The following is a 23,865-nucleotide window of genomic DNA, read 5'->3' as shown; positions in this document are numbered from 1 at the left end:
GTCCAGCCAGTTTTCTATCCACATTGCAGTCCATTCATCTGACCTGTATGTCTTTAGCTTACTTGTGAGAATGTTGTGGGTGGCGTATCAAAAGCTTTGCTCAAGTCCAGGTATTTTATGGTCACTGTTGTCTCTTCGTCTACAGAACCAGTGATCTCATCACAGAAGGCAGTCGGGTTGGTCAGACATGACTTGCCCTTGGTGAATTCATGCTGACTGTGCCTAATCTCCTTTTCCTCAAGTCCTTAGAAATGGATTCCATAGGGATCTGCTCCATGATTTTTCCAGGGACTGAGGTGAGGCTGACTGGCCTGTAGTTCCTTAGATCCTCGTTCTTCTCTTTCTTAAAGAATGGCACTATATCTGTCCTTTTTCAATCATTTGGGATTTCTCCCAATCACCATGAATTTTCAAAGAATGGCTAGCAGCTCTGCAATCACAGTAGGTGTATCATATCTAGCCTCATTGACTTGTACACGTCCAACTTTTCTAAATAGTCCCTAACCTGTTCTTTTGTCTTTGTTGGCTGCTTACCTACCTCCTCCCCAAACTGCTAATTAGTTGATTTTTCTCTTTGAAAATCACTGTACATTTTCTTTTTGAAATGACTGCTGTTTTCTCAGCCTTAACAGAAGCTAACATTTTTACTCCCTATTTCAGCTCACGTTTTTTTCATGCTAGCTAGGTCAAATACTTGTCTTTTAAGGGATTTCTGAATATTTGCCCTCAAAAGTTCACAGAAGCTTTGAGTGCATTCTTTGTACTATCTGAAAGCTTATAGTTGATGATGAATCAGCATTTTCATGAACACAAGCTATGAGGTAGCCTTTTTGCTAAGCTTCGTAATTTCAGAAAAGATTTGCAAAGATAAATCGTAGCTAACATGGCTATTCAGACAAAGAGGGAATTTCCACAAAAATCTGTGACAACTGTGGGGAAAGCCCAACTCTAACAGTTAGGCCTTTCATCTTGTGTTTTAGGTGGTCAGAAATTCTTTGCACTTACATTGACAAAATCAAAACTGAAATGAAAAGAAAGCTATCTGACTGGAGTATTCTCTGTGGCTTTTCTAGGATTGCTGGAAGTCATGTACTTGGAAGGCATTTTATTGATGGGGGTGAGAGAAGAGAGAGAGTATTCATTTCGATACTGAGTGATTTTAAGTCTGTATATGTTCCTCTTAGCATTCTTCAGAGACTGAGGTAATAAGTAAGCTATATTATCATCTCTGATTTATTCACAGGCTATTAAAAAACATGACTTCCTTGGACTAACGCACTGAATAATTTCTCTGACTAGATGTGGAGACCACGTGCAGAAGTAGCATATGATGGAGCATAGGTTAGACTCATAGGCCCACTTAACGCTTGCTGTTGAGTACATATAATGGGATTTCAATTGGTGCAACTGACAACTGGAAGAGAGGGCAAGATAACAGGATATAGCTGACTTGACCATGGGCAGATATCCCTCATGGCCAAAACAATGACCTTTTATCTTTTTACTGAAAACTAGCAGAGTTACTTTGTCTTGACTGGGAGTTTTGCCATTGCTGCTGTGCTGTGCAGAAGCAGTCAGTTAAAACCTCTTATTTGGTGCAAAATAAAGCTGCTAACTGATACTGGCTGCAGGTATTCTACCACAGCAGGTCTAGGGCCCTTCTGTCTTCTTGTCTGCTTCTGGGGTCAGGTTGATGTTGAGCCACAGTGTCAGATATGGCATAGATTCAAGCTTTTAGAGATGCTTTCTGTTTCTGTCTGGAGCTATTGGGGGTTAGAAGCAGTTGGGGCCCACAAGTTTCTTTTTTAGATTCAGATGTCTGCAGATGTGGAGCAGTGTATTCTTTGACTTCATGCTTTGTATGGCTTTGACCAAGGGTTTGAGGATCTTTGTGGCTTGGTTTTAAAACCCTTCCTTTGGGGGCAGAGAGAGAAGGGGGCGGGGATGTTTTAGATAAAATATAGCTTAATTCTGTTTAGACCAAGTCTGGACGGTACATTTGGTACAAATGCTCGCAACTAGCACAAATGATGGCATAGACCAGTGGTGTTGTAGGCTGCAGATCTTCCTAAAAATCTCACTGTAGAAAAAGGGTCATTCTTGACAGGTGACTTTGTGTGGGTAGAAGATGGTGTATGTCTTCAGCTTTCCATGAGACTTCTATATTAAATCTTCTATCCTGTTTTCTGCCATTTTTATCTGCTTCATGTTTGCCTAGATAACATAAGAAGAATTCTTTATAGTGTAACATATCTTGTTCTCCGAGCCCTTTTTAAAATCTATATATTTAAAAATCTTTAATATATACAAGACTGCTTCATAGTCCACGCTGTTTACTTACAGATATATTGCATGGTGGAAATTTATCACGTAGCGGCAATGCAAAGCTCCTTTGTATTAGTCTTTGTCTCTAACATAGGGCTGCAAAACTCCTGCTCTGAGAAGTTCATTGTAGACTGCTGTCTCGTCACTCGCAGACTCGTACAGAGAGGATGCCCTCTGTTGAAAATAGGTAAAAACATTTATGGTACCTGTCTTTGATTTTGTTTGTGTTGTCAAAGTAATTTTAGGGGAAACCTGTGTGTGTGGGGGTTGGAGGTGGGGGGTGTCTTTGGTGTTATGTTGAACTAACTTAGCTGCTTTCTTTGAGAGTATAAATTTCAAAGAGAGTTAGTTCCCTGGCCATGTGACACAATGTAGTGACTGAAAGACTTTTGGCCAGACAGTTAAAAACCAGCCAAAGAATCCAAGTGACTATAATTACACTGCTGCAGCTAGAGCAAACAAGAAATACTAAAAAGTAGGAAATCTGTGGTTACTGTTACCCAACACTGAACTTTATCATTCTGTTTTCACTGCTTCCTGAAAATGAGTAGAAGTCAGTCATGGAGAGCATTTATACATGTGCTCGGAGGGCAGGCTTTAATTAAAGTGCCTAGAGAGCTGCTCTAACCAAATGCCTGAAGTGTTGTGTGTATCAGTGTCCCCACGCTGAAAAATGGCAGTGGGGGGTGCTTTAGTAAAACTTGTTGAATGAGCTTCAGTTAAAACACCCCGCCACCGTTTTTCAGTATGGGGATGCTGAAACACATGACATTGGATTCTGATGGAGCTCAGTAATTGCCATGCTCCAGCAGACTTGATTAATCAATCTAATGCGCTATAATTATAGTGCATCGGAGCAGCTTCAATGCACATGTAGTGGTGCCCAGAGAGCTTTGTGACATTTCAGGTATGAATGATTTCCAGTGGTACACTTTCCAGTGGTACACTTACAACTGGTAGCCATACTTTATACATTGTGAGTATCAGGACAGGGTATAAGCATGTCCTTGGGATCCAGGCTTGAATTTGAAAAAGCCATAAGCTTATTAGCACGTTACACAGTGAGTAGTAGATGCTCAACTGTTACGATCGGGTACTATGGGGTACAAGACTTGGACTGAGCAGGAAAAGAACATAGTTTGGGGTGTAAGGGTACATATTGGTTCCTTAGCTTTACATCAGACAATTGGCAGTTAGCCTGTGGGAAAACTAGGGGCAGATAGAAGCTAAGAGTTCTTTTCGTCACATTTGTTGCTGTTATATGTGTGCGCTGGAGGCAACCAAGACGGGCCTTCCATGTAATAAAACTCTCATTGGCTATATATTGCATTGTGTACGTAGTCTCTGTGGCTAGCCAATGTGATATAAGTGCAACTAAATTAGAGTTAAAAGAGAAGATCTTTTTACCATTTCAGAAGGGCAGACAGGATAAATAGAAAGTGTCGTTCAGTCCATATATAGAGAGGGGTGAGTTGGATTGGAGTGGTATGTCTTTCTCTGCATTATCACTGATGAGTGTCTCAGGTAGATTAGTCTTTCAGGTCTGTGAAGTTGTACCTCTTTTCTTGGTGCCCTGTGTTTAGTGACTGAAAACACATATCGAGTGAAGTAGCATAAGGCTTACTTTCTCCACAGTACTTTGCAATGGACATGCCCTTCAGGAGAAGTCTATGGGGAATAGAGAGGCTAGATGAAACCAAATCTGAATGCTGTCTTCTGGAACAAGGGCATGCTTTTTATCACTGCTGCTTCCTGCAGGCCTTCACTTCAAAATGCTTGGGCAGATCAGTTCTCAGATTTCCAGCTACTGGTTTTGCTAACAGAAGGGCAATGTCCAAGAAGTTTGAGGATTCTATATTTGTTAGCCCTTGTGACCACTAATATACCCCAGAAATGGATTCATTTCCATTACAGAAATGTATTTTATTACAATAGTCCTGGAGATAAAGCTTCTAAGTTTCTAAAACAGTGGGGTTACACCAATGACTGAGACCACAATCGTGCCCAGTGTAGCTTTCTGTAGAAAACGAGGGTTGGTGAGTACCGTTGCATCAGCTGCTATAATGATGGAAGAGGTAAGTTTTCTTGACTTTTTTAGAATTTTCATTTTTGTCCTCTGGCTCTATATATTGGAGGATTTTTCTAGACGTGAATGGTTTTGCAACTTTTTTATGAAACCAGGCCATACAATATTTTTGTGGATATATTTGTGCCTTTGGACTGTTAGGGAAAATCCAAATAGGAGGTGTACAAAGTTACTGCTAATTGCATACCTAAGTGGCCTCCAGAGACTCTGACATGAACAGGGGAATGTATAGTTCTCAAGGGCATCCTAATAAAGGGAAAGCCATGCAAATTAATTAGCAAGAAATTTACTAATTGTTTGCTGCTTTTTTCCCCCCAACCCTTCCTCTTTGCAGCACAATGGCTGACAGCAAAACGAAGTCCGCTAAATCTGCAAATAAGACTCCTCCAAAGTCTCCAGCAGATCCAGTAAAGGAGAAGGCAGCTAAACGGTTGTCCTGTGAGTCCAACAGTTCCCATGAGGGGGCCGTGGCAGGAGAGCTCAGTGCCCTTGAAGAGGCTTTTAGAAAATTTGCCATCCATGGAGATACCAGAGCCACAGGAAAAGAAATGCATGGGAAGAACTGGTCCAAGTTATGTAAGGACTGTCATGTGATAGATGGGAAGAATGTGACGATCACAGATGTTGACATTGTCTTCAGTAAAATCAAGTAAGTTCTTTTTCCCTCTGCTTCGTTCCTTGTCCCTAATGAGCTTTTTTTTTTTCCTCTCCAAAAAGCTTTTACTGATATAACTAGCATCTGCAAGCAATAACAGGTATTATATACGTGTTCTTCTGATACACTGACTCTTTCCTAGTTGCTCTAAGATGCATTCTCTGTTGCTTTGAAAGCAAAGCATCTAACTTCTGAGAAGCTGACTTTTAACTAGCCAGTTAGTCTGTTTGTTGCATTTGTTAAGCTATGGAGGTGGTGTTGTGTGGGCAGAGAAGAGAAGAGGCACATTTATTGGAACAGTCCACAAGCATTCATTTTTTTTGTCTAGCCTGAATGTTACAAGTGTTTGTTCTGAAGAAGCCAAAGCATTGGAGCTGATGAGGTATATAAGCCATATACAGCATTTTACTCTTTCTTGGAAGACCAGGAAGCAGATTCACCAAATCAGACAGTTTAAAATAACAGCCATGTGCTCCAGTCACATACTGTTTCCCACTCTGAAGGTGGGTTTACTAAGCAGCAGAACTGCAACAGCGCAGAGTAAGATGGACCTTTCCAGCTTTCCAAAAGTCGGAAGACATAGCCTTTTCTGGCTAATGGGAGAGGTGCAGGAACAGATCCAGGAGTACAGTAGTGCAGTCGCATCCCCTTTCAGACCACGCTGTGAGAGCAGCAGCCAGGGACTTCTTTGAAATCCCCGAATCAAGAAGAATTCCTCCCTTCCCACTGCCTGCTCTCAGCACCCGCTCTTTCCCCTTCAATGCTTAGCAACTTGTTCCCCCCCCACCTCTACCCTCACCTCTGCTACTGTCCCTGCTCTTTTTAGCTTCCCCTGGGGCTGGGGGTGTTCCAGAGGCCATCCCTGCCTTGCTCCAGCCAGGTTGTTCAGGAACACCTTGGGACAGCAGTTGTGATAGCAGTGGGCAGGTCCCCCCTTCCTGCTCAGTCCCCCTGGGGGTTGGTTCCCTGCTAGCCCTGGAGCAGACTCATGGAGGGGAATCTACCTGGTGCAGCTGCTGCTGTTCCCAGCAGAACACAGTTAGTGGAGCAAGAGTGGCTCTGGTGCTCCCCTACCCCTGGGTCAGCTTGGGACAGTAGCAGCGGTGGACAAGGAAGGGGGGGAATAAGTAATCTAGTTAGAACCTCTGCTCTTCATTCATTCAGTAACTGTTACCCAGCATCTAGCTATCACTGGGGACAAATTTTAAGTAGTGTCGCCTATTCTAGGTACGTCTCTTTGAACATTCAGTAACAGGGATGGGGGGCATAAAGGTTACTTGGGGGCTTCAGTTTGCAGATTCTGTGCAGGTACAATTAAAGGAAGCTTGATACAAATGTTGGCTCTGTAGACTCTATCAAAGGATAAAGAAACAGAGGAGAAAAGGCTCTTGACCTTTTGCTGGCCATCTTGTGTGATGTGCAGTATTTGCATGATTTCGTTTAATCAATTCTTGAATGACTCTGTTGTTTATGGTTAAACAACCTTGTCCACTAGTTCTTTTCCTAGCATTTTTAATCATCTGAGGGGGGAAACAGGCTACGTTTGTGGCAAGAATGTTTCCTTTCAATTGTTTGCTTCTTGCTCCCTCTTTGCATCTAGGCAGTCAGCAATCCCACCTGTGCTCCAACTTCTTTGTTTTTGGATGAGTCTCTGTATCTCTCTGTCTGTCTCTCCTGTTGTTCCCTGACAGTGTTGGCTGGAGTTCCTGTTGCCATTACCAAGCACCATACTTCAAGTGGAATGTTATCAATTAACTATCCCGTTTTAAGGTTGGAAGTGTGAGGGCTTTAGGATTTTATGAATTTGATGGATGATGGCTCTGTTTATTTTGAAGTAGTTTTTGACCCATTTAAATCTGCTTTAGTGGGAAATAACAGATCTTATGGCTTCTTTCTTAGGCTTGTTTCCATGTGGCTAGTGGTGTGAAAGCTCCAGTATATTCTAATGTGTTGCCGTGCTCTAGATTTAATGGATTCTGAAGGCGTGATGCACGGTGGGGTGGAGTGGATCTACTTCTGCTCTGGGGAAGTGAAGTGTGACTTATTGGGTGCAAAGGCTAAAGAGAGAACAAATCAATGGCTATCCATGTCCTTTCTGTTCCCAGTGATCCCTGTTTGCTCCGTGGTGTCCTGTGCAATTATATTGTTGTAGTTATATAACAGTAGTCCAGAGATTTCTAGTCTTCTCAACTTTTCTGGAAAAGCCAGGATTGCAGTCACTCCTGTGCAGCTCTTGCAGAAGTAATTATGTTATATTTTTGAAGAAACACAGCCCTGGAGTGCTGGCTGTTCTGATACAGCTGTCTTCCATTCTGGTTGTCAGCTTTTTGTATTACTGAAGCTGTTTTTTAATAGTCAGAAAATAAAATAGTTGAAATAGGGGAAATTAACAAAATCAGATGTTCTGCTGTTGGTATTTCATTGTCCAGGCCTCCCAGTGTGGTTCTATCATTTAATATAGTTATCTGCTTTTTCAGCAAGGCTTTTTACTGTGGTTCCAGAGGCATGAATTAAAGATGCTCTCCAGACTTTTGCCAAAGACGATTCCCCTGTGACACAGCTGTACACAGGCACTTGATCATTTGAGCTGCAGAGTCAAAGGTTACCTCCTAGCCACGTTACTCCCTTGTGTATTCTGGGCTACTGAAACTATCATGTCTTAACTGTGCTAGTCTGATGAACTGCTAGACTCAGGGGGACCTCTGGCTGTTTTTGAACTCCTTTTCCAAGAGCTGTATTTCCAGCTTACTTCTAGATTTTGATTTTATTTTAAAGAGGTCAGTGTAGTAGAAGCTGTCTTTTCACTAGGATGGCTAATGCATATAAAATGTGTGTATATATGCTAAGACATGCATCAAAATGAATATGCTACAAGATGTATTATTTATTTTATATATAATATAAATACGTCTTGTAGCATATTCATTTTGATGCATGTCTTAGCAGGATCCATTCAGCCCTCAGAAGTGCTGAATATAGCGCACAAATAACTTTTTAGTTAACTTTAATAAGAGACTTTTTTTGTTTTATATGGATTTTTAACAGGCCAGCTACTGGAGTAGGGGTGCTCAACTCCTGGCCTGCAGTCCAGATCTGGACTGCTGAGCTATGCCGTCCAGTCCCTGGGCAGCCTGAAAATGTGATGGTGGGGGAGCTGTGGCAGCAACTGCTGCCTTTCTGTTGCCAAATTTTGGGACCCATGAGGAGCACCATGGGCCAGATAGTATGCTGAATCAGCATGCAGAGGTGGCCTGGGGCCTTGTCTGGGTACACAGGGTCTGTCTAGAGGTAGTGTGGGGCCTGATCCTGCAGTGTTGGGCCAAGCAGAGGCAGCTCGGGACTGGGCCCCTGATCCTGTGGTGCAGGGCCAAGGGAGGTGGCACAGGGCCCTGATTTGGCACTGGGATACCCAATTTGCAGAGCAGCGCCTGATCCTGGCCCATGGATAGCACCCCTCCCACCCCTACTCTGCTACTGGTCTCTCTTGTTGCACCAAAACATTGACTGTTGCTGTACTAGGGCATTGGCATTATGTTCCCTAGGCTGTTCTCAGGGACACTTCTGTACACAACGGGTGTCCTGGATATGTTAATCCATGCAAAACTATTGCTACTTTTCTTTGGCTTTACATCCAACCAAAAAAATCAAGGGCCAGATTCTCTGACTTACTAATACTGAGTAGCCCATAACTTCTGTTGAAGAGTCTCTTTTTTTTGTCTACCTTAAGGTTATTTTCAGAGCACAGTGAAAAATTTTGGTGGCTGAATCTTTTCCCTCTTTTTTTCTTTTCCCCACAGAAAACTGGATTTGTGATTTATCTCGTTTTTGCAAAATCTGCTTTATTTGAAAACCTTCATCTTTTACCAAGCTTACAACTAAGGTCTTTTGCTGGGTGGAAAAAAAAATTCCATGGCTGGAATGGTAGCTGTATCTTGGGCGATAAGGGATTTGCAGAGTCCACCTGAATTGTTCAGCAAGAGGAGAGACATTTGTGCATTGTGGGAAATAAAAGTCCAGACAGGGAGTCAGGCCCATAAGAAAAACAATGGAGTCATGAGACCCAATCTACAGGTCCTATGAAATATTGCAGGGGCTTTTCCAAATGCATTCTTCAAATCAGTTTTTTTTTTCTAACCAACTCTACTTGTAGGGCATGTTAATGGAATGTGTTGTGGAATCTGGTGAATATTTAGAATCATTCTTCATCATAATTAAACAGTATCTTTCTCACCCATGCATATATATGTGGGTCCCCCTCCATATGTATGAATGGTAGTTAATTCAGTTGTCCTTCTCCCTTACAGGAAAACTTTTGCATAAGGCCAGTGCCTTAGAACTGATAGATCAGACTGGGTCTTATCTTGGGTGATGAATACGTGGTAGGATCTGGTAATCTTTTTCAGCGTGGACAGTATTTGGTTGAATATTGAGGGATTGAATTAAGCTTCATTTTATTACTAGCTATGGATTGTGAAGCCATGTGTTAATTTTAGCTTCTGAAATCCTATTAACATAATTATTGTGAAATGCTGTTAATCTCTGTGTGGAAGTATAAATTCAGATTGGACTCTTATAACTCCACTAGTTTTGTGTGAGAGGATACTAGACAGCAGTGGTGCTCAATTTTTTTTTTTTTCCAGTGGGCCAGATGAGTGGCATGGAGCCTGTCTGTGAGGCTGGATTGGGACCTGGAGCCCAGCACCCGCCCTCTTCCACATGTTGCTTGCTGGGTTTGGGTCCTGGAGGCCTCCTGTCCAGTAGCACCTTTTGTCTGCTGGGTTTGGATCCCAGGGGCATGGCACTGCTCCCTCCCACCCTCACCCCCCCCATGTGCCAGGATTGGGTCCCAGGGGCCAGTGCATCTACAATTGCATTAAGATGTATCTCTTTTGCTCATTATACTGATTTTTAACAGCTTTCAGTCATTTGACTGGAGAATATAATCAGTTAAAAGGCAACCTATTAAACACTAGAAATAATTTAAGATGGGGGTTTTAACCTTTCTGGATCAGTGTACCCCCTAGTGGCTGGATGCAGAGCAGTGGCGGGGGGAGGGGTGGCGCACAGCCGAATGCGGAGCGGCAGGAGCTGCCACATGCAAGCTTCTGGCTGGGCGGTGCCTACATAGGATTGATGTAAAAATCGCGGTTCGTTTCTCGGGAGGCGGAAAAAAACCTTCAGCTACAGACACACTCTATTAGCAACACAAAAGGTATATATTTGCAAATAGGGTCAGAGAGAGAGACAAAAGATCAAACACTCTGCCCCCGGGCACAATCATTAGCAGGCTTTTATCCCCTCTCTCCTGACCACGTGTGCAGAAGGAGGAACTTTTACAACTCATTTCCGGTTCATACAAACATATATGTAAACATGTCGCTTCATACGTCCCATGTGCATTATAATTAACTACTTAAGTATGCAGGGCGGATAGGCTTAATATGCATTAGGTTATCACGCGTGCGTAGAAGGGATCCAAGGTTACTCAAGGTTCAACCTGAAGGCTAAAATGGCAATTGCTCTTATCTTAGCCTAAGAATGTGGGGGTCATGAAAGAAAGTGTGATTTAGTGTAACAAAGAGATAGTAAATTTGCAGAACAAAGAGAGAGTGATACCTTAGTACAAAGGGCCTTTGGTGGTTTTCCCTTCAATTTCCAACCCCCGCCTTCCCTCTCCCATTAAGGAGACAAGGAGGGCTAGCAGCTGTGTTTTTTTTCTAAATCTGCTATTGATAATGCATTTTTAATAATATTTCTAACAGGATGTTGTATGGCAGTACTCTATTCCTGCCCGTGCGTACCCCTAGGGCCTTCTCAAGTACTCCTGGGGGTATGTGTACCCGTAGTTGACAACCCTTGGTTTAAGAGAACATCTTGAGAACAATTCAGAGGGTATTTGCAGAGACTAATACTTATGCATATGGCATGCATTTATAGAAATCAGCATTACAAATAGGAAAAAAGAATTGAATTCATGGCAAATAATTGAACCAGGTCTAGGTATGTGGGTTATATTTAACTAACCTGAAACACGAGAGAGAGGAATGGATTTCTGAATTGCTTTTCCTGTACTACAAAAAGTCTATAAAGATGCAGTTCTCAATACGTGCAACACTATTCAAATATTGTGCTGGACAACTGCATTTTTTCTCATCTCCAAAAACAAATGAGATTATTAAAACTGAACTAATATAATAAAATGTGCTTTTGAAAATCCAGTAGGCCAGAACTGGAAGTGCATCTTTGTGGTAAGCAGCTCTTGTTGCATTAGCTGTTTTCATAGGAAGAGAACTGCTGGGTGGAAAGCCCCACTGTCTCTCTGAAATAACTAGCAATGCTTGTAGATTGTTACTTACAGAGTGAATTAATTCAATTTAGCATGGAAGCTAGTAGATTGGGAGTAAGGACCTTCTTTGTTGCATGTGTGGGTTGAACAAACTGTTGTTGGAGATTGTGTGATGAAGGAAGCTGCAATGGTTTGGACCTATCATGAGAAGGCTGGACACCCTTGCCAGCACCATAATGCAGGGCACAATGGAGGGAAAGAGAAAGAGGAGGTAGACCCAAGAAGAGCTGGGGAACCAATATTAAGGACTGGACAGGGCTTCAACTGATAGAGAGCGCAAATTTAGCCAAAGACAGGGCAGAGTGGAGAAGGGTTGTTACAGCATTTAAGGTGCCTCAGTGGTCCCAGTGGCCTTGGGACTTACCTGACATGTGGGTTGAATGTTGGTAGTCCGTGTGTGTGTGTGAGAGACATCTGGGTTCAAACCTGGCTTTGCGTTTCATATCTTTATTGTGAGTTTTAGCACTATTGCTTTACTGAAATCAGTGAAACTAGCCCTATCACTTAATGTGCCAAGCAAGAAAGCACAAAAACCTGACAAATGTGGGCAATATGACAGATCAGCAAAGAATTCCAGCTAAAAGGTGTGAAACCTGTAATTTTCTTTTTGAAAGTATAATTTAATGCAAAAGAAGGTACAGTTGCAATAATGAACTGTTCAAGATGTTGGACACTGAATTTTCATAGCAGAAATGCAAAAAATGAAAATAAAAAAGAGATGCATTTCACATGTTGTATAACCATGCTCCTACTGGGAAGCTAGGCTACTGTTAAAACACTGGATTTGTTCCAACGACTGCTCCTTTTTCCCGGTACACCTTCTGTGTTTTATGTAGGTGTGTTTTTTATAGCGTGCAAGAGTGGTACCGTAGTATATTTTAAATTACCCCTAGTGGGCATTAGATAAATGTTGGAATGGAGGTTTCCTTAGGCATTTTTCAGCATCTGGGAAAATTGCCTTCATTTCTACAGGGTTTTGGGTTTTTTTCTCCCCTGCTTTGACTTGTTACACAAGCAACATTATTTGGTCCTGACAGCTGATTTATAAAACCTGTTGACCTGTCCCACTTCACTTGCAGGGACATTGAGATTAAATTTAGTCAATATTATGGCCTTAGAGGAAGTAGGCTAATAGCTAGTTAGACACGGGAGGAAAAAAAATAGCATTTGCTATGGAAAACAAAATGTGGGTGGATTTTCGGTGTTAATCCAGCAAGACATTAAGCCACTGACACATCAGGTCTAGGAATATTAGTTTTTTTTTTCCTTACTATAGAAAGAAAATATACAAGAAGAATAGATGCGACTGACCTCTGACCAGCATTCCGACATGTTGCTTTGGGAACATAAATTTCTTTGTTTATTGGGGTCAGCAACTGCTCTGGAGAATTTGATACAGTAGATGTTCCACGCACATGCTCCACTTGTTGGATGTAGTTAATGTGGTAATAATAATACCCCTGATATAAATACCTTTGCTCTTATTTTAAACATGCAAATACTAAATGCCACAAGAAAATGATTTGAGCACCGCCATAAAACTGCTAATTCCATGACATTACTTGATAGAAAAATCAAAATATTTCTGTTTATACTGGCACGTTACTATGGTTGCAGTCAGGCTTGTGTGACGTCATGCCTTGGATCCCTTGTGAGCATTTGTTTAAGTAGTTGTCTCCATGGAAACATTTGTTTGTTTTGATGTTACTATGTGTTAAATTTTAAACAAATTTTTGTGGTTCTATACTGGATTGTTATCGAAGACTACTGTTAACCTAGAGAAACTTTGTAAATATATCTTGCCCTCCCACTACAACCCTCCAAAAATATATTTGGGAAAAGATCAATTGAAACTTTAATTGTCCTCTCAGATTCCAGTAATAGTTTCTTATGTTGCCTTGACATGTTTCCTTGTTACTGAGGAAGCCACGTGTTCCAAGGAGCCAGAAAAGTCTCTTCCATATTTTTAAGTAAGATCATTTTGGTTCCCATGGAGAGTCCTCACAATACACTGCATTGTGTCCTGACTTCTGAACAGGACCCACCCATGTTCTAACATCAGTGCAACTTGCAAGTAGCTGTTTAGCCTAGTTCCCACAGTCTAGATCACATACATCTCTCAAATAGCATGTCTACCTGAGGCCATCCGGGTCTTATTTCAGCAGTAGCTAGCTGCTGTGGTAAGACCGTGGAAGAACTAAACCATATGTAATTCTAAACAGCTGCTTTGTCTAAACTCTTGGCAAGGTTGAATGTGTGCTTTTCCCACTTGACATACAGAATACAACTAAAGTTGTCATTTATATGCACTAAATTATATTGTTGCATGTTGCTTACTTCAGACACTTGTAAGGAGTAGTACTTTGACACCTGGGCTCATTCAATGCAAATATCTACCCAAGAAGTTGGAGTGTGTTCTGCTTGATGTTTTCTAATGTCTGTTGTGAGTCTTATGAATATGCTGTGCAATGTAGCAAGAGTTCCAAATTGGTTTCCGTAGGTTAATGAAGCATGTTATAAGATAGCTTTCAATTACACTTTACTATTTCATAGCAGAAAGATTATTTTCATGGCAATGCAGTGCCTTAAAGTGTGCAATCCTAGTGTACTGTTTAATTATACTTGTGTACCCTGATATGACTGTGTAAAAGATATTATTAGTACTGACTGGATTGAGAATGTTGCATAGAGAATGATCTGCACTAATCAATGGTCAGAGCTGAAAAAGCAGGTAAACTGGAGCAGAAAATGATTTAAAATAGTTTTAAAAGTTATTTTCTCTCGCACATCATATAATTGTATCATGAATTTAAATTAGTGGTGACCAATCTGTGCCTCTCAGCCAGTACTTACAATGTTGCTCGCTATTGCAAGAAATTTTTGCTTTGTATACATGCATGTTTTTTTTTTTTTTTTCAGGTTGACAATGACAGCAAGTGTAATGATGCCTGTGTCATGTTACTTATTGCCCATAACCAATAGGGCAAGGGCAACAGTAGGGGACACCTGATTTTAAATTAAGATACCAACTGGGTGATCCAGCACATTGTCTTAGCTAGGAAACCAAAGACCTTAATTAAGGTAGCCAAAATGTATGTGTACCAGTGAATATTAATGATAATTTTTTTCTTTGAAAGAAAAGGCTGAACCACCTTGGTAGAAAAGAGCCATTATGGGAAGGAAGATGCATAGATACATAGACAGGCTCACTTGTATACATGTAAAATTTACAGGTCAGTACTGTTTGACAGTTACGATGTTATGAATAATGTTCTGTGTAGCTGTGTTGCACACAGATATTAAATATCTGGTATGCTTGTGTTTTTCCTTAAGCTTCCCAGCCTTTTTTGGTTGTCTAACAAGAGGAAACAAAGTTGTTGGACAATATGTACTATCTGATAAATTTTGTTTCCTGATGCAGCTCTGGGTCATAAGTCTATTTTTTGATTGGGGATGTGGCAGGGACTCTCGCATGTCATCCTGTATCATGTACTTTCCACCATGTCAGGTCTACTTTTTTTTTTTTTTGCATAGTTTTGCTAATCACAGGTATTTTGCTTACTTGTTCAGCTAAATCAGATGGCCTTTAACTGTAAAAGTTAAACCTGCTTTACCAATAAGTATTTTCTAGTCAAGAGACTAGGATTGTGATTTGAGTTCTTCCCTTCTTCATGGAAGAAAATTCAAAGCAAGCTAAAGCACTGGCTTAACTATAAAGAGTATATTGGGGATTACCCTACCTGTAGAGAGTTCAACAGAACAAACCCTAGCTGAATAGTCCGTCTCTAGGATTCTAATATTTTCTCTTTCCTTCATCACCTTTTGGTCAAAAGTGTTGGCTGTTTTATTGCTAAGTATAGCTAGAAGCTTTGCATCTAGAAAAGAAACATTCCCAAACCCAAATCATTCCTGAATTCTAATTAAAGTCTTGATAAAAGTGTTTGTTGCTAAAATCCACTCTCCATACTCATGGTGGAAGACCTCAGTGACCTGACTGTAAGTGGTAGGGACTTGTTGGTGGACATGAATTTGTTTCATTTAAATCCAAGCTACATATCTCAGAACTCCTTTATGGAACGGACTATGCTGGATAAGTGAAGTTGTAATACAGTAATTGTTGTGTGATATACCAAGATATTTTTAAAATTTTGGCTATGTTTGCTCTCGTTCTTGAAAAATGCGTGGGAGAAGTTGAGCAATATCACAAAATCATATGAGGAAATTTATTGTAGGGGTGTGTTAGTGTCTGGGAAAAGGGGAAAAAGAGAGAGACATGACTCTATACAAGAAAATAAGTACACTAAATGGTGTTTACAAAAGTTGCTTTTTTTTGCCATTTAAAGCACTTACTGCCATGACTTAACAGAAGTGCACAGTTTTACATTGTTTTCAAAATGGGTACAGTGCTTTAAATTAACCCTTGTTAAATGAAGTATTAAATTTGAAATGCTGTATTTTACAGCACTTTAGCAACCTACAGCATTTCAAATAACTTCTGTACACTGATCAAGTTTCTGACCAATGGAGAAGTCCCAAGAGGCTGCAGAGTACCCCCTACCTCCTAGCCTGAAAAGTGCAGGGCAGCTCAGAGCCCCCTCCCAACACTGCACTTCTGTCATATTTAAGAGCACTGTAACTTTATAGTGCTATAAAAAGTGGTGTTAATTACAGCACTGTAAAACATGCATGGAGCACTTCTGTACATACTCATAGTTATTCTGTTGGGATGAAACAACTATTTTAGAATGCTTGTGTGGAATTTATTTATTTTACATTTGAACAGAATTGCTAAAAGAATTAAAAGGGGGATATGTTGTTGTGCTAGAGGCAAAATGCACGTAACTTGATATGATCTGTGTATTCCCTTCTGAACTTCATTAACACCAATCCCCAGGCATTCTGCCATGACACATAGGTACTTCTCTGGTGCTCTTCCTGTCATCCAGAGCTGCTATGCTATAGGGTCAGAGCAAGTGGCATAGCTAAGCTGAGAGGAAAAATTCTACTGTACTTCTGTTTCCAAATGATTTCTGAGCCCTTCATTAGAAGTTGATAGCAAAAATTAGGTCATAGAGGAACTAGGTGAAAACAAAGCTTGAGTAATTGTTGGGGCTTCTGTATACTCTGCCGTCCCCATTCCATTTCCGCTTTTGTCATCAATGAATGTGAAACTCTTGTGGAGACGAGTTGGCAAAACATTTCTAGCTGTATATAAGTTCCTTTTAATCATGCTACTGGATCCCTCAATTTGTAGTTGCTTGGGGTCTTGGGATGCCTCAGAGCTGGAATTCATGGATAGGATTACAGTGTAGGGATGGAAAAGGTCATTTGTAAATGCTAAGTGTGCAGCACATGATCTGGCCCATGGAGTTGCATATTACATGATCTTATGCTAGTGCTGTTGGATCCAGGCCAAATGAATGCTGTGTGACTTTATTAATATCAATTTGTTACTGGAAGCAATGCCATCAAGAAGGTGCCTACTTTACATATTTTGGTCATGCTCTAGCTTGGCTGCTAATTGGTAAGAAGTTTTGGGTGCTATATATAGTGTTATGGGTTTGCCATGTTGAAGCACTCAAGTTAAAGTTATTTGAAAGTATTCCTCTAGATATCGTTGCATGGACTATAATGGGAATGGGTAGTTCTTTGAATTTTTGAGTAACTTTGCACAAAAATGTCTTGAAAGCTGAAGAAGCTTGTTTAAGACCTTTTTTTTTTTTCAGGGTAAGCTAAGGTTTTAACTACAGTCAAATGCAATTTATTTAAGAAACGCACCCTTTTTTTTTTCTTTATGGGGCCCTGGTGGAATTGGGGGAGGGGAGAAAGGGAATTTTAGAAGTTTACCAAAAAGATAAAATATATCCACTTTATGACCCATTCTGTTCTATACCCCTCCAGTGGGATTTCTAGGTGCTAAGAATTATTATAAATACATTACTTAGTAATAATCATATTATCTTTACTTGCCTTTATGTAGTCATGTTTGGTGTTGAAGGCTCCCAGAACATTGCCATGTATATTTAAGTCTCCATGGCAACTCTCTCTAGGGTGAAATACAGCAGCTGTTTTAGCTCTTTTTAAACAATAGGCTAGGGCAACACAGAGGAAGTTATAGATTTTAGACTTAATGAGAAATGTAATTAGGCTGAACATAATTCCCAGGGCTGGAGCATAGCCAATATACCTGGATATCATCCATACTCGGATTGGAAAGAATACTTTGGGGGGTTTTAATGACAGCACAATCCAGAACTCAGTACTTTGAGCAACACAGATTACAGTGCTTTTGTGGAGTAAGTTCACCTGCTGAATAACCAGCAGTTCTGGGAGCTCTCCCATCCAAATTTTAATGTACTTAGTGTTAGTTAGCATGTTCGAGATGACCTAAAAAAATCAAAGTTGAATAGTAATGCTGTTCACCCAGTACCTTTAGTCTAACAGTAACATTAGCCTCCACTGTTCTGTTAGTCTCTTCTTTAATTGTTGAAAGGACATCCGTAGATACCCAAAGACAGAAGGAACCCATTATAATTCTAATTGAACCTTTATTTATCTTAGGCCAGAGCACTTTGCCTGAAATTTGTGCTATCTCACTTCAAGGATGTTCTTACTCTTTCTCAAATATTGTAAGTGCTGGGGAATCCTGTGCATCCCTAGAAAACTTATTCCAAAAGGTAGCTTCACTGTGAAAAATGTAACCCTTTACTTCATGCCTTCATGTGTAATATGATTAGTTCAGTGCTTCAACTCTTAGTAACTACCCCACTTTTTTCTGTTTCAAGGTAGGAAGTAAAAACCTTAAGACCTACAGCCTTCAAAGAAGAGGCAGGTACAGATGTACTTAGTCAACAAGAGTCTCAAAATGATGAATAGGATTTTCTCTCTCAAATTTATCTTACCTTGCCCCATTAACAGAGCAATCATAAGAATGCTGAATCAGAAAAAAAACTAGCGTGTGGCATCATTATAGTGAAGTTCAAGCCACTGAAGGAAGGAAGAAAGTTGGTAAATGTAAATATTGCAGATAGGAGTATGCTAACAACACAACAAGAATGAAGAAACATTTAATAACATGTAGAAACTATCCTTAAGAATACAAGCCATATACAGAAAGCTAATACAACAAAGTGGTAGAACAACATCAGAAAAGTCTTCTTCAGGAATCCTATGTAAGTAAACAAATTAATATGTTAAACAACACATAGTACAGACTAGCATCTATATTGTTTTAAAACATTATAATTGTTGTTAATGCAATTCTGGACTGTATTTATTTATTAATTTATTTAAAATATGTGTGTCCTGCTTTTCTGCTTGCACTAAGCACCCAAACTGGCTTAGGCTTAACAATTAAAAAACCCAAACCCATAATAGATGAATAATTAACTATTTCAAACCAGAAGAGTAAACTTAGTCCTCTGGCTGATGGCAGAGGCCAGACTATAATTCCCTTTGGCTCTGCAGTCCCAGGGCAACTGAGAAGCAAGTTTAGTAGCAGAGTGCTCTTTCTGGCAGGGAGGGGGAAGCAAACTCCCTGCTGCTTCTCCTTCTCTTTTTGATGGATGGGGCCAGACTAGAATAGACTAAAATAAAAATCTTTTCCCCCTTTTGTTTCAGGAACTTGGTAGTTCAAGTGAAATAGCAGATTTGCTAAAATGGAAAATTAAAACATTGAGCTGCTAGGTCTGGGGGAAGAAAAAGTAGGAGCCTCACTTTTACTGTCACCAGATATGTGATCCACTATGAGTAGCTGTTCAAGTCAGTCAAGCTTTTTATTCAGCTTTGTGGACAAAATGTCAAAAGAAGATCAAGAAAAAGCAAATGAGACATTAGCTCAATCTATGCTTGCAAGTGGTACACCTCTTTGCATAACTGAAAATCAGTACTGGAAGGAACATTACAAACTAATTTGCCCGTCATATAAGTTACCATCACGTTATTACTTATCACATTCTCTTAGAAAGAGAGTATGACAGAGTTCAAACAATGGCTATTCTGTTTATTGTCAAGCAGAATTGCTGACTCTGATGTCAGACGGTTGGACTGATATACAAGAAAATCCTTTATTGAACACTGTTAGCAACACCTGAACCAATATTCCTGAAAGCAATTCCTATCAAATCTTCTAGTCATACAGGTGAATACATAGCCAGATTACTGAGTGAAGAGATCGAAAGTGCAAGTCCCTTCAGGGTACAAGCCCTTGTAACTGATGATGCGAGTAACATGAAAGCTGTATGGCTAATATTAAAAGCATTTAATACTATTGGCTGTCTTGCTCATGGGTTGAATCTTCTGGCAAAGGACATAGTAAGTGTGAATACAATGAAGACAATACTGGCAAACTGCAAAGCGACTATGAAGGTATTCCACAATCATCATGTTGCTAATCAAACTTTGAAGAAATTACAGAAAGAGAAGCAGGAGAAGGAAAGTGCACTTTTATTGCCAGGAGAAACTAGATGGGGCTCGGCTACGAAGTGTTTACGTAGTTTGCTGTGCACAAAGAACTGTTTGCAGTGTGCTTTCCAGAAATTTTTCCAATTCAAAATTTTTCAGAAAACCCACATCTCTACCTGTTAATGCTCAGGCATAAATCTCTACCCGCTGTCATGTTGCCTTTAGAAAGGGACATCATCTCCAAATGCCCACAGAATAACATGGACAAGAGTACTGTTGCTTCTCCCATCTGTTGCAGTCCTTTGGGGGAGCAACTCTAAGGGCTGTGACGAATCTCTGTCCTTGTATAGCATCTGATGAAGTAGGTCATTACCTATGAAAACTTATGCCTCTGTAACAGTTAGTCTCTAAGGGAGTGGTTCTCAACCTTTTCAGAGTCAGGCCACCACTCCACAACCTTTTCGAGCATGGAGGCATCCCCAAGTGAGAACCACTGCTGGTGCTCAGTTTCAGTGCCTCTCAACTGGGTGAGGCTGCAGTCAGGGAAATTTGTCCCACTTGCCTTCTGCGCAGCCAGACTGGGAAGATCTGTGGTATGTGTGCGCACTTCTCTGTGCCAAATCTAGAGCAGACAGGAGAGCGCCTCATGCCACAGGATCCCCAGGCTGAACCTCCATGGCATGTCCCAGAAACAGCGACACGTGGGACAAATGGAACTATCCCATGCACCTCTGTTTCCAGGAGGAGTATGGGGAAGAAGGGAGGGCAGACTGGGATGAGCTGCAGCTCAAGCCAGCTTTCTTGCCTGCTCTAGGCTTATCTGAGCCTTAATGGAGGAGGAGTGCGTGTGTCACAGCTCTACATGTGGCACAGTTTTACCTGGCTGCTCCTGCTGCAGTGACAGCATTGCCTTCACTGCACAATCCCTGAGGAGGGTCTCATGGCAACCCCGAGTGCCATAGCACCCCCGTTGAGAACTGCTGCTCTAAAATGCAACCCTCCCTAGCCTTTTGCCTGACTTAAGGGTGATGCAACTAACTACCCATCTCTGCCCTTTCTATACATAGAAAGTCCTTGTTTCCTTCCACTTAGTGAACTTGTGAAGGCCCTGTATGAACCTTTCCCACCAGAGTTGAGCCTGAGGCCCTGTTTCTACTCAAGTTCATACCTGCATAAATGGACTACAGCAGCATATAATGTTGTGCAGCGGTACAGTTAACCTCAGTGAATGACAAATACAAGTTGTACTGGTAAGGATAAACCTGTGTTTGTTTTGGAGCCCCTCGCCAGCTTCCCTTGGAATTATATTCCTTTGTGTAATTTCCAAAATTAATTTGCTGTGCTTCCCAAGACTGAAGAAAACATAATGTCTTTCTTACCCTACTACTCTCTCCCCCTGCCTTCGAAATCCATGCTGCTATTTATCTGTTATCTTGAGGAGGAAAAGATTGTCTTACAGTATTATTTTTAAACCTTTAAAATGCAAAAGAGAAAGGAGGAAGTATGTGATGCTATCAAAAAATATAACTATGTCCCTCAAGATTTAGTCTCTCTCTGTTCAGAGGCTCCTGAAAGTCTCATGAGTCATTGGTTGCTGAATTTTATTTTAAGAGAAGAAGAAATTGTCAGATGAGAGATGAGGTTGTATTTGTAAAGCGGAGTCCCTTAAACCCAGGAGAAAACTGTTATGAGACATGGCAGGGAAGCTGTCCCTGAGCTGGTGTTTGGTTTTCCTCTCAATCCTAGTCCTTGCTGTGCATGTTTTAGGAGGTGTTCGGCAGCAGCATAGCAATTTATGGAAGAACAAAAATGGAGAGAAATTTGAATAATAGAAAATTAGGGCTAGAAGGGACCTCAAGAGGTCATCTAATCCAATCCCTTGCTGAAAGCAGGACCATCCCAACTAGATCATCCCAGCCAAAGCTTTGTCTAGATGCATTTTAAAAACCTCCAAAGATGGAGATCCCCCCACCTCTCTGGGTAACTTGTTCCAGTGCTTTACTACCCTCCTAGTGAGAAAATTCTTCCTAATATCTAACCTAAACTTCCTTTGTTGCAACTTAAGACCATTGCTCCTTGTTCTGTCATCTGCCACCACTGAGAACAGTCTAGCTCCATCCTTTTTGAAACCCCGCTTCAGGTATTTGAAGGCTGCTATTAAGTCCTCTCTCGCTCTGCTCTTTAGATTAAATAAGCCCAGTTCCCTCAGCCTCTCCTCAGAAGTCATGTGCCATAGCCCCTTCACCACATTTGCTGTCCTCCGCTGGACCCTCTCTAGTTTGTCTGCATCCTTTCTGTAGTGGTGGGGGTAGGCAAAAACCAAATGCAGATGTGGTCTGTACTCCAGCTGTGGCCTCACCAGTCCAGAATAGAGTGGAATAATCATTCCCTTTGACCTGCTGGCAACACTCCTACCAGTGCAGCACAATATGCCACTAGCCTTCTTGGCAATGAGGGCACACTCTTGGCTTATATTCAGTTTATTGTCTAATGTAGCCCCCGGGTCCCTTTCTGCAGAGCTGCTGCCCAGCCAGTCAGCCCTCAGCGTGCACTGGTGCATGGGATTGTTCGGTCCAAAGTACAGGACTTGCCACTTGTCCTTGTTGAACCCCATGAGACTCCTTTTGGCCCAATCCTCCAACTTGTCTAGGTCACTCTAAATCCTAGCCCTACCCTGCAGTGTATCTTTTCTGCCCCCTGCTTGCTGAGGGTGCACTCTGTCATCTTCCAGGTCATTGATGCAGGCATTAAACAAAACCATTACCAGGACCAACCCCTGTGGTACTCGATTTGATAATGGCTGCCAACTAGAAATCAAGCTTTTGATTAATACCCTCTGAGCCCAAAGCTCCAGCCAAGTTTTCCATCTACCTTACAGTCCATTCATCCACCCCATACTTCCTTAGTTTGCCTGCAAGAATGTTGTGGGAGACTGTATCAAAAGCCTTGCTAAAATTAAGGTATACCACATCCACTGGTCTCCCCACATCCAGAGCCAGTGATCTCATCATAGGCAATCAGGTTGGTCAGACATGACTTGCCCCTGGTGAATCCATGCTGACTCTTCCTAAACACTGTCTCCTTCAATTCCTTAGAAATGGATTCCTTGAGGATCTTGCTCCATGATTTTTCCAGGGACTGAGGGAGACTAACTGGTTGTAGTTCCCTGGATCTTCCTTTTTCCATTTCTTAAATATGGGCACTATGTTTGGCTTCTTCCAATCATCTGGGACCTTTTCTGATTGCCATGAGTCTTCAAAGATGATGGCCAGCAGCTTTGCAATCACATCAGCCAACTCCCCCAGCACCCTCAGATGCATCCCATCTGGCCCCATGGACTTGTACATGTCCAGATTTTCTAAATAGTCCCTAACCTCTTTTGCCACTGTTGGCTGTTCACCTCCGCCCCAAACTGTGCTGCCTGGTGCAGTAGTCTGGGAAATGACCTTGCCTGTGAAGACTGAGGCAAAGAAAGCATTGATTACTTCAGCCTTTTCTGCATTCTCTGTCACAAGGTTGCCTCCTCTATTCAGTAAGGGATCCACACTTTCTCAGGAAGAATGAGAACACCTCCTCTGTTGCCCCCTTCCTGCTTGCTCTTGCTGCAGGTCACTCACATCCCCACTTCTCAGGGCTTTGGTCTCCTTCCCACATAAAGCTAGTTTAAAGCCCTCTTCACTAGGTTAAGGAGCCTGTAATCGGTCTTCCATAGTCATTTATCCCCTTGTCATTGCTGACATGGCCAACAAGGGTGCTAACTAGTGCCAGTGTGTGACGGCTAGTAACTTGGATCTCATAGGCAACAGCAATTGATGGATAAAGGGTGTGCATCCCACTGAAGAATTCATTCCGTCATCCAGATGCTCTTTCCTCTGTGTTCTAACACCCTACAGCTGCAAATACTCTTTCAGAAATTATGTAAACTATAAGAGGAGCGGTTGTTTTGCACTCAATGGCTGTATTTTTCTTGCATTTTCTGAATCCTATAATCAATGAAGAATCCATTTGGTAAACTATAACATCCTCAACAAAGTATTTAACAGGACAATG

The 23,865-nt window shown here is 41.4% G+C and overlaps 1 protein-coding gene across 3 annotated transcripts in view; it reads left to right on the top strand.

The window, feature by feature from the left end:
* Positions 1–23,865, top strand: part of TPPP (tubulin polymerization promoting protein) — a 113,169-nt gene that overhangs the window by 10,441 nt on the left and 78,863 nt on the right. For 2 of the 3 annotated variants that reach the window (XM_090049241.1, XM_090049243.1), the window contains exons 2-3: positions 2,420–2,512; positions 4,746–5,060. In XM_090049241.1, the coding sequence (XP_089905367.1) occupies positions 2,493–2,512; positions 4,746–5,060 (335 nt within the window). In that variant the 5' untranslated portion in view covers positions 2,420–2,492. The remainder of the gene's footprint in view (positions 1–2,419; positions 2,513–4,745; positions 5,061–23,865) is intronic. The other variant, XM_090049242.1, reaches the window with a different exon arrangement.

The sequence above is a fragment of the Crocodylus siamensis genome, chromosome 5 (assembly GCF_052110815.1).
Source record: "Crocodylus siamensis isolate JL-2025a chromosome 5, ASM5211081v1, whole genome shotgun sequence".
NCBI lineage: Eukaryota > Metazoa > Chordata > Crocodylia > Crocodylidae > Crocodylus > Crocodylus siamensis.
Note: the sequence above shows the minus strand (reverse complement) of the source record. Positions and strands in the feature narration are given on the sequence as shown.